We start from the raw sequence: 16,405 nt of genomic DNA, 5'->3' as shown, positions 1-16,405 counted from the left end.
CAGAGAACAATTTCCCCAAGATAGCTGAGCCAAAGATTGCCCCACAAATATCAAAACAAAAGGTACAGCTGGTAAATGGTGAAAATCCACTGCTCACAAACATGCAGGAGAGAGCAAGACAATTGTGTTTCTCACACTTCACAAGCAAAGTGATATAGGATCTATGATCCTGCTGATTCTGCCAAGGTACCAAATAAAGGAGCAACTGTATAATAGTTTAAAAAAATGTGCTCAGATGATATAATAGAATAAAAATAATATAACTGATTAGATCTATATGTATTGTGTTTCTTGAATGTACATATTGGTCTTACTAACAAAGACAAATTAATCCCTGATACACAGACAGGATTGTTGACCTTTATGGTGTGACTATTTTTTCTCTTTTGTATGATAAATGTCAAGGCTGATAATTATGATCTAAGAATAATATAAAAGTTATTACGGCTGGCTAAAACACTGAAAATAGTAATGGATGAGGCTATAGCAGAAAGGTGGTTTAAAGCATGAAAGTTTATTGAATTAAATAGGTGAATGAAAAGTATATACTGATCACCACAAAGGTGATGCTGCAGCAGGGTGGAGAGGGAGCTGAACAAATGGCTTGCCTATATAGGTTCGGCCCTCATGCCAACACAGGTACCTGCCAATCAGATGGCCAAGCTTGAGCTGTTGACAGGAAACACCAAAATAAAACAGAATGTAACATGGGAATATTCCAAGGTTATTCATAAAATAATAATCAAAATTCACACATTATGCAGCCAGTTATCCTCACTGCTATAAGAGAGTTGGCACATTTCTTTTTATTTGCTCCTGACCTCAACTGTGTTTTGGATTATCAAACATACATGATATTTTTATCAGTAGTATTCTAGTGAACCATCCTTTGTCACTCACTTATTTGCGAAAGTGCATGCTTTTCAACGTTGAGACAAAAATCCCAAATGATAAACATAATGACAAAACATCTTCTAGGCAGTCTAGTGGGCCTTTGACATAGACCATTTATTGCCCTCCTCTCATCAAAAAGGAAGCATTTTTTGTTTGTTGTATATAACAATAATCCATGTAATGAAGGAATGTCTTCTTTTTCTGTTTTGCATTTGTGAACACATTCTTCAGAAATGGATTATAGTGTAGCACATGATGTTGCTGCTTGAGTGAACACGCAGATCCTGTATGACTATAACAACAGCAGCTGGTATGAGGTGTGGGTGAACCAACTCAAAGTTAGCTGAGGAACAGATGGACCAGCTGGTCTCTTCTGGTGGGTTACCATGGTAATGTGGATTTGACCTTATTTGTGTCTGATATTTCTATTGCCCCTCCACCACCACCTCACCACACCAAATCCTTTCTCTAATAAGACGGGCATATATGTCTATGTTTATATACTCACATGAATACCCATTTGAACACACATTATGTAGCCATCAACCAAAAAACGCACTGTTTGCCCACACACATACAGCATGTACACACCTTTTTCCAGCAGAATCAGGCAGCACCCGCTGTGCTTAGAGTCACAGTTGCCTCTTCTCATTCAGCTTGCTTTCTAAACCCAGGGGAGGTCTCCCGTGTTCCTCATTAGCATAGGTTCTGTCCACAGCATGAGGCCTGCCATCAATCTTCCACTTAAGATATGCAAACGTGGAGCAAAGAAACAGGAGAAAAAAAAATCAGAAGACAGAATACTGTAGGTCACTTTTACAGTAGAGTCTAATCCTGGTTGGCAGAGTATATCTGAGCTGTTTCCATTATTTTTGTTGACCACTTTGTGTTTTATATAGTCCACAGGAATTTCTGGCTAAACGAAAAGAAAGGGGTGAGTTTGCAATAAAGTTTCACCTCTGAATGGTAAGCCACAGAATTTATTGCTGCAATGCATGTTAATGCTGCATAAAGTTATAAAGGAGGCATTAAGTGCTATTCTTTAGAGGATTTCTCTGTTCACTGCAGCTTGTGATTTGGTTTGATAAAGTAGGTGTATTTACATAACCTGTGCTGTTACTGTTGTTGTACAATGAACCGTCAGCCACCTCAAAGCCGAGCTGCTTAAATTTGTTAACGTTCTTTCTCAGCCTGCCTCCTTCATGGCCTGTCCCAAAATGCCTGAAAAATTAAATGCTAAATGCATTGATTTCAACAAGGAGTTCCAACTGCTAAGAAGGCAGATTTTCCTGCCAATAAAACTATTTTTCCTCTCGGGTGCTCGGTGCCAGGAAGCCCGGTTGATGTATAGAGATGTTTTAATGCAAAAATCATGGTGCCTAATATACTGTTGTCAGGTATAAATTGCTTATATAGCTGTTGATATACTGTAAGTGGCCAGGTCAGAGGATGTGTGTATATCAACATACTTTTCTCTCTTTTTTCTATGCTGCCTCATGTTAATATTTTTCTCATTGTTAAAACAAATACAAAAAAATATCCATGTACAAACTATGTTAATATTTTACACTATGAACTGTTCAACTAGTTTCTCATTTCATGTTAGGTGGATTAATGGTCAAGCACACCCACAGTACTGCATATCTACAGTATAATCTAGATGTTGAGGTCACACCAAGCTGCTTAATAGCACTAGCTCTTCTGTAAGTACCGATCGGCTTTTCCCATCACCCAGTATGTACTCTCTCTCTCTCTCTCTTTCTCTCTCTCTCTCTTCCCCCCTGCTGTAATCCTCACAATAAATGTCTTTTGCTTAAACTGCAGTGGACTAACACTATGCTTCACACCCTGATGAGTGTGGGATTTAGATATACCAGTTAGCGGACAGGAACAGGGTTAAAACATACATGACTGGACAGCTGAGCTACCAGCAGTGCTGCTCAGTTGTGTAGTGGGTTTGGTGTTAGTGTCTGAATACAATTCTGACATTTAGCGATATGGTGTATGCCATAAATACAGACAATGATTAATATTTTATTAGTCAGTCTTTTAGACAGTGTCAGAGACTTGAATCAACTCTGTGATCAATTTGTAGGCCACAGTTTGTAGTAGTGGTGTATTGGATTGCATCATATTGTGGTGTCCCTGTCAATTTGTCTACCAATGTATATGAGTCAGTCAGATTAGTGCCCTTGTTGATTATTTGAGTTAGTAATTTGAATGATTAATAAAAATAATTTGAAAGTACTACTACTACTAATGATAAAATTGGAATGACTATTTAGAATGGGTTACTGTTCCTGGTTAAAATATTAAAATAACACATAGTAAAGAAAATAAATTAAAACAAATGAAAACATGAAACAATAATACTACCAATACTAGCACTACTAAATAGAGATTTTGACAAAATGTTCAATATGTTAAAGCTACAGTCCCTGAGAATCAATAAAAGTAATCAGGGTTAGATGGTCCTATCCTCAGTACCTCTGCGATCCCCCCCCCCCCCTCCTTTAAAAGACTGACAAGGGAGAAACCCATCAGGTCTGTTTTGGATGGCATTAGACACATCATCAATATGACCCATCAGGCTTAAAACACTCCCCCTTGTCCCTTTAACCCAGGCCTGTTTCCATGTGTGAATCCACAGTGGCAGACTAGTAGTTTGTTAACAGTAGGTGAAATCAGACAGGAAGACTTTGACCGTGAGGATTGCAAGTTTGTTCCTCCCACACATGAGGAGACTGTCCTCCCTGAAAAATGTCAGAATCAGTTGTTTAAGCAAGTGCCCCAAAACAACTTATATTTACATTCAAATTACTGAAGCCCTCTAATGACCATAGTAATTATGACAGGAGCAATGTAGGTGACAAATACAGAATACAGTGACAAAATCTGCATAGGGTAGAGTTTGGGGTCAATGGCTTGGTCAACAAAAGATTAGACTTTAAGACAGGAGGATGCAAGTCAACACTTACCAAAAACCATAATCACAATCCACTTGGCATGACCCTAGTGAAGTTGACTTTTTAGTCTTGAGTTGTAGTGGGCTACACTGCAATTAGTAAGGAGAGGTGAATCCCCACAGTGTGACTGTGTGAACAGATTTTTCTTCCCATAATGTGGTCAATAAGCACACACACACACACACACACACACACACACACACACACACACACACACACACAGAATGCACATATGCTGCAGAAGCACAAATGCTGGTTTGGTCATTTACAGCTCCCTCATTGACTGTGATCATCTTCTGAAAGTTCCTCTGTCACCTCCTGCAGCTTGTCAGTGGTGACAGCAAGTGTTTCAATTTGATTCCTGTATACAATTCATTAAAATGCCCTTTCCAGCCATTTCAAGTGGATTGTGGATTGTTCAAATTTGAGGTGTTTGACAGTTTTGGTATTTTATCTTGTATGTAGTCCAACACAAACACAGAGAGATGGTGTTCGGAGCCAAGATGTGTTCACTTGTAATGTCTTGTTTGAATAAGACAGTTTTGATTAGAATTCAGTTGGCTAGTCGCCTAGGCCACAGAATCACATCTATTAATTTCTCCTCATAAAAACTGGTCACAGCAACTGTAGCAACTTCATTATTAAGCTGTAGCTTTCAACTCAGATAAATCTGATACACTCTGTAACCAAATGCTATGTTGCTACCCTGGCACACACGGGCTATTTGTCATACTTTAGGTTTAATTAATTGACATAGTAGCATGCTAATCTTATATTTGTGAGTTGTACTCTCAGAATGAAATATATGAAAGGTGAAACTGTGGGGAACAGATAAATCAAGCCGGTCCTCATCTTCATCTTGTGCAAAAGGTGTTGGTGAAGGTGATGAGAGAAATAGCAAGAACCAAATTAACAAGTATGAATGTTGCATAAATGCATACAGAGCTACTGAGTGACAGCTATTGAGTGGCAAAAATATAGCTAGGTTGTAAGGAACAAGAAACAGATGTGTCCTCATGAGTAAATGCATCATGATGCAGAAGTTGAGATGTGACCTTTCACCTGCCAGCGTGGGAGCCCCAGCCGTTGATACCCTGCCATCTTTTTCACAAGCTCTGACTGACCTCTTGCAATGAGAAAAACTTGGTTGCTATGGCATCAAGAGGGATTTTAATAATATGCTTGGAGGTGTTGCTATGTAGAGACTTTGTGGAGACTGGTTTAATGCTGCCAAAGATTGCACCATATCTTCATGCCTACAACGGCAGTAGGTTATTTGAACTGCCAAAAGTGATTAGAACAATGCTTTGTTGAGGCGGTGGTGCATGTTGCTCTCCATTTTTTATGGGTATTGCTCAGAATAGCATTAAGCCAGCCTGATTAAGCCAGATGAATTGAGGACAATAAACATATTCCAACACTGGTTTTATTGCAGAGTTAAAAATATTTTCATAAAAACAGGACTCTTAAGGATTGTGCTCTGTGAACAAATGCAAACAGGATCCGAATGTCTGCAGTAAAATTTCCTTTTCTTTTTTTCCTCTTCACCTGATTAACATCATTTTCCACAGACATCACATCACTTTTTCACTAAGTCATAACTCAGTCAAATCAACACACACAGACATCACACACACAATTTATACAGTAGTGGCAGGATCTCCAATGTCCATTGAGGTTAAGTGTCTAGATTTGTTTAGAAATCATAATGAAGGCGTTCCTGCCAATTTAATTATCACAGACACTTCAGAGCAACTTTATTTTCATCTGGGCATCCTCTGATTAGGGTATATACTGTACCCAACCCACAGTTTATAGAATCAAATCATGCAATAGCCAATAAAACTCTCTCACTTTCATTTTGACTAACTTTTTTTAGGTGGGTCTTAAATACAGTTCATTCTTCATTATTTTATCAATTTAGTTACATAGAGTAAAATTATTTTGTATATTTTGTGCGCAGCTAATCATAGATATATGTACAAATAACAGTAGAATACAGTTTAACACATAAAATGAACCAGTGTAGGTGATTTCTAATTCAACTATTTCTATTTTTTTTGGTTCAGGCCCTGACCACTTGTGGTGTAATTCCATAAATACAGATACAAGTATGCATTACTGTGAAATAAACAGATACAGACACAGATAGTAACTTTGCTTTCGTCCCTACAGTACGAGACAACATGAGGCACTGAGTCCCAGTACTCAACCTGTTGTATCAGGCCCCCTTGATTCACAGGGTGTTTGTCTAAAAATAATTAACTGGCAGCAAGCAGCCAAAAGAATGGAGATGCACTGAGTCCCTATGATCTTGTTAAACTTTCATAGGTTCATAGGATTTTTATTCTTTTCAAGTTTAAAGTTTAAACCAAACTTTGTCCACCTGATCAAATAAAGCTGTACTAATACACAGCACATGGTACATGCCATCACATTCAAAGAGATCAACAGACAAATCTATTCATTGTAATCCATTCAGAAACTGTTTTTGATCTTGCATCAAATATATAGTTGAAGCTCCTCATCTGCTTGGTGTTCCTGAGCGCATGGAGCGCTGGAGTGTATCGAAGGAGGTCGTTTGTCACTGATTCTGTGGTTATTTTTAACCGTCCCCTGTGTGCAGGTCTAATCAGAACAGGATGTTCCTCATCAAATTAACCAGGAAATATATTTCATGAAATGAGACTGGGTCTGTATATACAGTATACCCTACCATGATTTAGCAGACTAAGGTCAATTACACTGGGGGGTTACTGGGGCTAAATGCAGATCAGGGTTGAGTTTTGCAATTTCTCCACTAATGGCTTAAAATCAGAAGAGGTTAAGCTCATTAGTAACTTCATAATGGGGCAATCATCCAAAGACTAACTCATATTTGAAACTAATAAAAAGTCTGTGCTTCTTTTTTTTCTTGTTTCAGCCTTTTTTATTGAAACCAAGGAAATCTGTAAAAATGCTATAATTCTATTTTTCACAAATGTATCAACGCCAGAGCTAAATGTTTTCTCATAGATTTAAAATAATTACTTGATGGAATACAATCTATGAATTGTTTTCTCAGGACTCTGAAGTCAGGGAAAGCATGAATTCTTATTTTTAAACAGATCTTCAGGTAGCTACATAGTAAGAAAATTCTGTATCGTCTCCTTTTTGTCAGTCATTAATATTTGGTAGACAATAAAGAATGACTTTGTTAATGATACAACTGAAGATAATACAAGGTAAGTCTTGATATCCATCTTTATTTTAAAGGACAATCTGGAAGTAAACACAGAAAGTAGCCCCCTCGAATGACATTTTCAACATCTCATTGCCGTATTATTCCCTATATTCCACAACTACTAGTGTAATCACATTTAACAGACATCCTCCCCACTGGTGTATAAGCATTGTAAACCTCTTGCGGTACCTACAAACTCATATCTTCACATATGTGAAGTGAACAGGTACTAAAAGAAAGACACATTATTAAGTTTTCCTCAACGTAAAGAGCAATCTCTCCCTGCTCAAAATGATTTTGCAACAAGTGACAGAGAGTCACTCCAGCTGTGATGAGCGTCTTCAGACCTCATTTACATTCCACACAGCGATACATTGCATGATATTAATAAACACTGAGGATATTCTCCTCTTCCTATTCTGTATAAAAGACAGACTGAAGGACTGCAAGAGCCTTACTGGATCAATGCTCTTTAAAACACTTCAGGCTCATATTTTTCCATATATTCAACAGCTGAAATGTGATATGCCTGATAGTTCCATCCAAGATACTCCACATCAAGTGAAACCTCCTAAGCATTGTTTCACGCGCTGTACTGCCACTGAGCAGCAAATGGAATTGGAGATCTGTGTGCATGACACCACATTACATCCTTCAGAGGGAAAGGAGATGGAACGAAATGAAATGAGATTCAGCTGGCACCTCCACACAAACTACCACCACTAGTGTTTCTGTGGCTCTGTCACCGAGGGAGAGACAGAGAGAGTCTGAGTATGTTTCCCATCTGTGTGACACTCAGTGTTCCCGGGTTATTGGCTGGTTTGTGCCGTTGTGTTTCTTCTTGAGCACCAGCTTGGCATGTCAGGCACGAGAAAGCTGGAGTTCTGCTTGTGTGCCCATTTTATTTATTCGTCTTTTGTTCGAATCTTCTATCCCCCTCCCTCTTACTACTTATTATATTTCACTTCTTATGGTTCTCTCCAGTATCAATTTCTCAGTTTATTCCTGACTTTCCTCTTCCCTTTCCATCATGCCCCTATTTATTTATATATATGTATATGTGTATATATATATATATATATATATATATGCAATATCTTTGCATCTTACCTCTAACCTTCTTTTTTCAGTCTCCTCTTTGCCCCCTCCCTCCCTCTTTCTGTCTGTCTATTTTCTTCTCTCCTGGGTTGACAGTGTGGAAAGTTGATGAATCAGACTGCATGTGACAGTCTGGCATTTGAGTGAATCTGATGTGGTTAATATGGTGCCTGTTGACAGCGTTGTGGAAATCGTTCACAGTAGAGGAGCACTAAGACACGGCTACACTTTGGCCCAGCTAGCCTCACTCACTCCGCTGCTCTCACTCACTCAAGCGTCTGCGTAGGGGGAGCATGTGTTTACTTGTGTGTGTATATGTGTGTCCTTATTTGTGTGTGTGTGTATAGATTATTTTTCTCAGGGGTCAAAGGTTAGCAAAATAAGCTGCCTTCCTTTTTCTCTGCCTACACGTATCATCGTTGCTCGAACAGTTATCCCTGCAAGAGTTCACATCACCATAACAGTGAAAGCCAGGGAACTTCAATGTATAAATTAAAATCATTATCACATTCACCTCTCATACTTACTGTTTATGGTGGATAAGATAACTTCTTAAGAGGTGTTTTTCTGTCTAAACTCTGTTCACCACAGCAAATAATGTGCAAAAGTTTGGCAGGTCAAGATATACTCGTCTGCTTCCCTCCTCCTTATTTAAACCTCCTCACCTAAAATTGATATTTGATTTACAGTGGCACTCACCTTAAACTGAGCACTTCATTGATATTTTGACATTTTTTGGCCTTTCTGGCTTTATGCACACTTGTTTCTGTCAGTTTGATACATTTGAATTCCATGAAAATGTATTTTTTATTTTGATTATATAAATAACAATTAAAAACATTAAACCAGGAGAATCACTATATGTACCTTTGGCCCATTTAGTTTCCATTATTGTATTGTAATTCAATCTTCAAATTCAATAAACAAACAAATAAATCAAGATCCTTCATAGTGAGTAGGTTTATTCGTAAATAACCAATAAATCTTGACATACAAAGTTATGCTAAATTATTGAAACATTCATTTAAAAATCTGGTTGTATTGTTATATTATTCTTGCTGTATTATTCAGATGTTTAACTGCCTGTAATGAATTTGGTGACATTTGGTGAGTTGTGAGTATTTTTCAGCTTTTGCATTTGTATGATTTTGTACATATTTGTGCATGCATGAGCATCTGTGTGCCTCCTCACATATATACACACACCAAAATATTTCTACATGTCAGTCTTCTGTGTGCGTGCAGTAACACTGTGCGCTCAAACTGTGTGCGTGTGTAAAAACATATGGTGAGTCAGTGTGTAGGAGTTGAGTGCCAGTGTGTCTGTGGGAGGAGGGAAAGAGGATAGGTGGTGATGGAGAGGAGAGAGGATTCAGGTTGTGCACCAATAGGTGGCACTCTACCCTTTTGTGATTGGCTACTGTGACCCAGACTAAGACAGGTCTGTGTTTGTATCCAAACAGAACAGGAAGTTGGATGATAAAACTTCAGATTTTGTCAGTCCTGTGGTTATTTCTGCCTGCTGGCTGCTCTTAACGTAGAGGAATGAAAGCAGAGTGAGAGGAGAGAGTGATGGGGGATGGAAGTGGAAGTTAAACCACTGTAGGTGGATGAATGGAGAGTTAACACTACAAGGGTCAAAGGCTAACTTTCCTTTACAGCTAAATGCATGCCTTTGTGGTGTTTAAGGTTCAAAAAAATGTTGGACAACTGGACAACTTTTCATACATGAACTACAGTATGTGTATGTTTATATATAGTTGCATACACATGGTCGTTTTGTGTATATAAAAGTGTCACTGGATGTCAACCAGCGTTCAGTGTCATAGGCTGTAGTTTACTGTAGTGTCACCCATTCACAGAGTAGAACATATTGAGACTGAATTACATTACATTGTATGATTCATTGACTACATGTCTACAAACTACATATCTACTGTTCATAACATCACATTGTTACTATAATCAGTGGGAGTGGTAAAGCAGTCACGTTTAGTGTGCAGTTCATGTGCGAAATGAGAATTATTGGCTTCATACTGTGTGGTTGAAAGTAATAAATGAAACCAGTTAGATTAAACCATTGTAATATTCAACATGAAGACAGGCTGCAATATTATCCAGAAATAAAATTTTGGGCATCTGTTAGGATGAAAAAGCATCCCACATGTTATGCAATAATAATATCACAATAGTAATAAGAAAAATGCCCTGCTAAGAAGGGCTACAAAGACTGTATCTTCACAGTCTTACAACAAAGATTGCATTTTCAAAATCCCCAAATGAGCAGAACCTTAAGGACTATTTTAAGAGTGTATCTCTCACTACACAGTGGTCATTTTATACAAACTGGAAGAGAGAAATAATCTGGCTTTATTGAACATAGTAATATACAATCCTGTGGGAAAAGTGAGGAGGAGTTCATTTATTAACAGGGGACAAAAGACCTGAATATGCAAATTATCTTGGTTTTTTTTTCTGTTGGAGTAAAAACACCATCCTCATGACAATAAAAAACTAATGGAGAGCAATGTGTACAAGGATGTGGAGGAACTGCTAAAATACAAAAGCTGTTGTCTTGTCATTTAAACCAATACAAATGGTTAACGCAGTGCAGCTGATCATCAAGCAGGGTCATACAGTCGTAATACAAATAGCAACCTACAGAAATACTTAATCATATTCACAAAATATATACATAAAATAACAATGTAAAGCATTCATTGTCTTCTAAATTGTGTCCCACAATTTCTAGGCAAATGACAGTGTAGAAATTAAAAAAAAAAAAAAAATTAACACTGACTGAATGAAAGAATCAATAAATCACATGCCTGTGAAATGAAACAGAACAACTAAAGGGCAGTTTACGTCTGCAGTCGCCATAGCAATAGAATTCTATATTCTATGGAGTTCACAACCTTCTACATTCGACAACCCTAACAAGCACATAAAGGGTTGGAGGTCATGCAAGTGCAGTTTTCCCAATGGTGCGATGGAGCTGAGCAGCTAGGCTGGGGTCAGAGGGCAGATCAATTGGGTCACTGCTAAAAGCAAACAAGCTCAGTCATATTTAAAAAAAAAAAAGAAGCACACTCACTCACGCATACACATATACTGTACACAACTCCCTCTCTGCAGTTTATTTCTGTTTGATTATTCAGTTGAAGTTTTCTAAACACACTCAGTCACTGCTGGAGGTGGGAGGTCGTCAGTGGTCTGAGGATCCACCAGGGTTGAGCCAGCACTTCTGTAGCAGTCTGAGTTCACTGGCAGTCAGGCTCTCCCACAATAGAGCCTGACATACAGGACAATAAGGGCTGAAATGCCTTGTCTCTTCAGCATCTGCCTCAGAGACAGAGGGAAGGAGGGTGATGAATGAAGTAGTGAAAGAGGACGGATACAAAGACAGTCCGTACTGTACAGTCTGATATCACTGTTCCTTTAGTCCTCTGGTGTACATGTGAAAGAAAAAAAAAACATGCAACAACAAACCTTCAAATGAACAAATCTTTTACTGTCCATTTTTGACAATGCTAGGCTATAGTTATACGTCATTTCACTGTCAACCGACCAAAAATTCAAAGTACACTGTCATGTGTTCAAAGCTAGCACATCAGATTTCCAGGCAGGAGACCAGAGTTTGCATCCTGTCACAGAGCTGTAACCATGATCTTTCCCTGAACAGAAAGTCTTTTAGTAGTCAAACCATGACCTTACCTTAATAATACCACAGTTGCCAAGCACAGATATTGTATCAAGCAACAATTTAAAATCCTTGGCATTGGATGTAGTCTGGGGTTTTGCAGAATTGTCCAATATCCGTGTCCTTGTCTGGCGATAGAGCTGCTTGATTGCAACCAGTTCATGAAAGCTTTGCAACTTCAGAGTATGGTTTTAGGCAATGGACGCAACCTTGGGGGGTTCCACCAGAGCCTATATTGCATTTATTGCTGCATTGCATATTTTTATCCTTGAAAAGCTAATGTTTGAGATGCAACGATTTAATCATGCATTATTGATTTATTATATCAATGTTGTAGAACTGAGCTCTACCATGCTGGTCTGTTTACAAATCAAAGTACTCAAAGTAAAAAAAAAAACACTAATAATTGCACCAAATGAAGAGCTTCCTCCTGGAAGGAGATCAACTCAAAATGAAAGAAAATGAAAATCATGTTCTTTTGAATGCTCAGTAACTTCTTAAGTCCTCAGTATGTAAGTAAGAACACAAGGAAAATTTACACCAATTGTATAGGGTTTTTTTTTTAACATAAAACAGTTTAATTTTCAAAGCAAGTGCCTAATTTTCATATATACTATGATCTGAGGAGGTGCAATGTGCAGGTTTTTCATTTCGAAAGGTGCCTGTGTTAATAAGAGACACTTTTAATGAGAACATACTCATGGATGATGGATGTCATGAGGAAGCAAACACACATCAGCTTAATTTTAGACACCACATGGCTTTACCACGTTACCCTCTCTACTTAATTGGAAACGGTGCATAATCATATGCAAATCCACACAAGTGGATTGTTAATGAATATGTTTTGGCATTTCGTATAATTGATGATTATAGGTTTAGTTTTCTATTTTTGCTCCTTTTTAAATGAAAACCAGACACCATAGCTGTTCTCTCAATTAATAATTGGCTACTAGTGTAGGGATCTTTTAACACCAGTTAAAATGGCTACAATAAATAGAAACAATAAAGAGGGAAATGATAACAATGTTAGCATTTAAGGCCTTAATCTTCTCAGGGGGAAAGATAGGTTGTTGCCAGGATACATGACGACCGTATTGCATGAGATGCAAGCAAATATGTATACAGAACGTGCAGTCGCGAGTTAACTGTAAGTGTTCTTGCTTGTTTTTATGAATGTCTGACATACAGTAAGACTGTGCCATACATTCCATTAATTATGTTTACATTTATTGTTGCATTTAAATGTCTTATGTGCTATTTCTTTCAACTAAAACCAATTCCTCTGGTTTGCATGTGTGGCAAACTTGAAGATTTGTTTTTACAACAATTTTTCAGTGCCCGCTTCTCTTGTTCCTGTTGTTACTGTGCGTTTCCGTGTTTGTTTTTTCCAAAAATGTTACCAGATGGATCATAGCTTATAACTTTGAGCTGTAATAAGTCATTACTTGTCATTAAATCATGCACAAAGTTTATTTCTGTCCATAGGAAAACTAGGACATAGACTCCCGTTGTGTGAAAATCATGGGAAACAAAATGCAAGTGTGTGGCATGTGTGCACGTCTTAGTCTTCTGTATTATTTCAATATTTGCATGTGCACGTTTCTGCACCCTCATGTGAATGTGACAGTGAATATTCAACCAGGCCAATGTATCTGTGGAATGCACCATAAAAACCCTTTGAAGATTTTGCCTCACATCCTCTGTACTTCATCAGCAGAGGGAAATTAAGCCAATGAACCAAAAAATAGTGTTGTGCAGGGGGTGGGGGTGGGGGGGTGGGGAATAAGAAGAGCTGGGAATGGGAGAGTTAATGTGAGTCAGTCACACTGGATCCAGTCAGGACAACGGGTACACTCATTCCCTCAAGTGTGTTCTAAATATCAGGGAAGGGAATGTGTCATTTCAAACATACATGCAAAATCACTCTTGTGTGGAAATGCATGCATGTCGCACTCATACAGAAATACATACATACAACATAGTAGTGCCTCTGGCTACAGCCTAGCTAGCCTAGCCGTTACAACTTGAATAGTCCCATCCACTTGGGAGAGGGATACAGGAAAGACACTGAAAAAGTGTCATAAGATGTAACTTTTTTTAATATTGTGAAGGGGATATAAAGAAATGAGAGAGACAGAGAGAGATGTATTACCTGTTTGAAATGATTCCAGAGCCTGGGGCCCACAGGCTGTGAGCTCCCATGTCAAGTTGGCAATAGAAGCTGGTACATTGGCTTTCAAAACACTCACTTTCCAAGGGTGTATTTAAAAGAAATACAATGCACTGAGGCGGCATAAAAGAGCTTGACAAGCATCTGTCATCTATTTGTTGTGTGTATATATATATATTTATGTATATATATATATACAGTACATATACAGTATATATATGTGTGTGTGTATGTGCATGTGTATAACAGTGAGTGTGTGTGTGTGTTTGTGATTTCCAGGAAGATGAACTCTGGGCTTAGACGGTGTCCCTGTAAAACAAAAAGAAAAGAAGGAAAAGGAAATAGAATTAGTGACAGCAACAGCAACTGTGTGTGTTTGAGAAAGAAAAAGGGGCACCCTGGTACGCTGCCCAGAGTAAATAAAGGTTTCCCCTTAGATTTATGTAATATATTTTATCATATTCAAACATACACATATATGCATACAGACACCTACACATGCACACCCACTCCATTTCACATCCGTCCACATTTGCCAGCACACAAGCACAAACACACATTAGAATGATGTAACAGCGTACTCTGGTTCAATCTTGCTGTGAAGGCTGGCATCCATTCCAGGCTGAATTTAAATTTTGAATTTATTCAGTCCCTCACTGCCAATGTTGTTCACAAAGACCTTGTGAAACTTGTCTGGGAACCTCTGCCAGGTAGTTCACACCTCCACCTCCTCCGCCTGATGTGTTAAAGCAGGAGACACTTTTGACAGCACTGAGAGCCATTTTCAGCCAGAGAACTTGCATGGCCGTTGGCAAACAAAAGGCAGTTTTCTTTGTGTTTTTGGTTGGTAGGTGGGTGAGGGGGAAGTATGGGTTAGAGTACATGTAGGTGCTGTGTGTCAATGTCCTTTAAAAGGAAAACACGGAGCCACAATTCTGCTCAATTTGATTGATTTCTCAATTGAATACTATTTCTAACATTGTACTGAATGCAGATTTGTGTTTGTTTAGGGAGGCTGTGTACACTGACATTCCAATTTAGTTTAAACCCATGCTTGGCCATATGGTGAAGGAAGCACTTTATGTTCTAGTCCGACAATATTTCACCGTACTGTATATGCTAATTGTGCACTAATTGTTAGATTTGAATTAAGCATTTTACACATAGTACGTATACTGTATGTTTTCACCGTAGGAGGGCGTGAACATTTCAGATGAGTAATAGCATGGCGATATGTAACACGACTACAAATTAGATACAAATATGTGTTTGTCCGTGTCAATGTGACTGCTTCCAAAAAAAGCTATTAGTGCAAATACAGCATTATTTAAATTCATAGAATTATATGCCAACAAAAGTCTCAAAATCCAGCCAGTGCTAACACAACAAAATGGAAGAGGTTCAGTCTAAACTGACAAGAGTGCAGACAAAAACAACTAAAAATTTAAATTAACATTTTAAATCTTCTTACTACTTTTTTTTTTTTAGCAGTGTGAGAAGAAATAGCAAAAACAACTTCATTTTTAAAGTTAACAACAGCAAAACAAATCTTAATATTGGTTTTAAGATAAGGTGTCCTTATAAATGCATGAACATAACATACTACTTGGAAGGAAGAAAGTTTGTATTGAAGTCATTAACATTTTAAATATTCTTTTTTGAGTTAAATGCATGGACTGTTTCCTCAGTGAGAGTTAACTGATAAAGCAGTATACATTATAAGTATTGGTGTTATCATTACCAGCAGTTTACTTATTATTATGCACTGATTGTAAAAACAGTTGACTCGAACATTATAACGATTTGAATGAACCCTGCCAGCCAGTTAGAAACAAATAATTTGCACTTTCTAACCATTACTGTTGATAAAAAAAAGTTATAAATATATTTATCTAAGAAAAAGCCTCACTTGCAAGTAATAACTTTATCTATAAAAGAACTGTATCCAGTGTGACTGGAGAGTAGCGTTCAGTGTCTTGCACTATAGGGTACACTTAGGTCATACAGCTACTGACAGACTCATATTGACTCTTGCAGAGACTGAACTTGTGACCTTATGGTGACAGGACTATTTCTCTTTAGATGAGGCTGCCCTGCTACATTAACTGTATTTGCTCAAGTAACCAGATGGCCAATATGCATCTATACAGTCGGTAAAGAAGACTGATAGGCAAGACATTGGTACAGTCCAACAGAGACAAGATTCCTCTTTTGCTCTGAAATGACTGGATGATTAATGCTGAGTAGATGAGGCAGAGGGACACCACTCTGCTTAGCCTGTTGGGCTGTCCTGTCTTATCAAAGAGGAGGCAGAGTACAGGCAGCTCAGGGAGAGAGAGATGGGGGGAAGG

At 38.1% G+C, this 16,405-nt stretch overlaps 1 protein-coding gene and 1 long non-coding RNA gene across 4 annotated transcripts in view; one reads left to right on the top strand and one right to left on the bottom strand.

Moving 5' to 3' along the window:
* LOC121909868 overlaps positions 1-16,405 on the top strand; it is a 77,655-nt gene that overhangs the window by 43,670 nt on the left and 17,580 nt on the right. The gene's annotated exons all lie outside the window — the stretch shown is intronic.
* Positions 14,290-16,405, bottom strand: part of gabra6b (gamma-aminobutyric acid type A receptor subunit alpha6b) — a 38,013-nt gene continuing 35,897 nt past the window's right edge. For all 3 annotated transcript variants that reach the window (XM_042430668.1, XM_042430669.1, XM_042430667.1), the window contains one exon: positions 14,290-14,363. In XM_042430668.1, the coding sequence (XP_042286602.1) occupies positions 14,351-14,363 (13 nt within the window). In that variant the 3' untranslated portion in view covers positions 14,290-14,350. The remainder of the gene's footprint in view (positions 14,364-16,405) is intronic.

Source organism: Thunnus maccoyii, chromosome 13 (genome assembly GCF_910596095.1).
Source record: "Thunnus maccoyii chromosome 13, fThuMac1.1, whole genome shotgun sequence".
In the NCBI taxonomy this organism is placed as follows: Eukaryota; Metazoa; Chordata; class Actinopteri; order Scombriformes; family Scombridae; genus Thunnus; species Thunnus maccoyii.
Note: the sequence above shows the minus strand (reverse complement) of the source record. Positions and strands in the feature narration are given on the sequence as shown.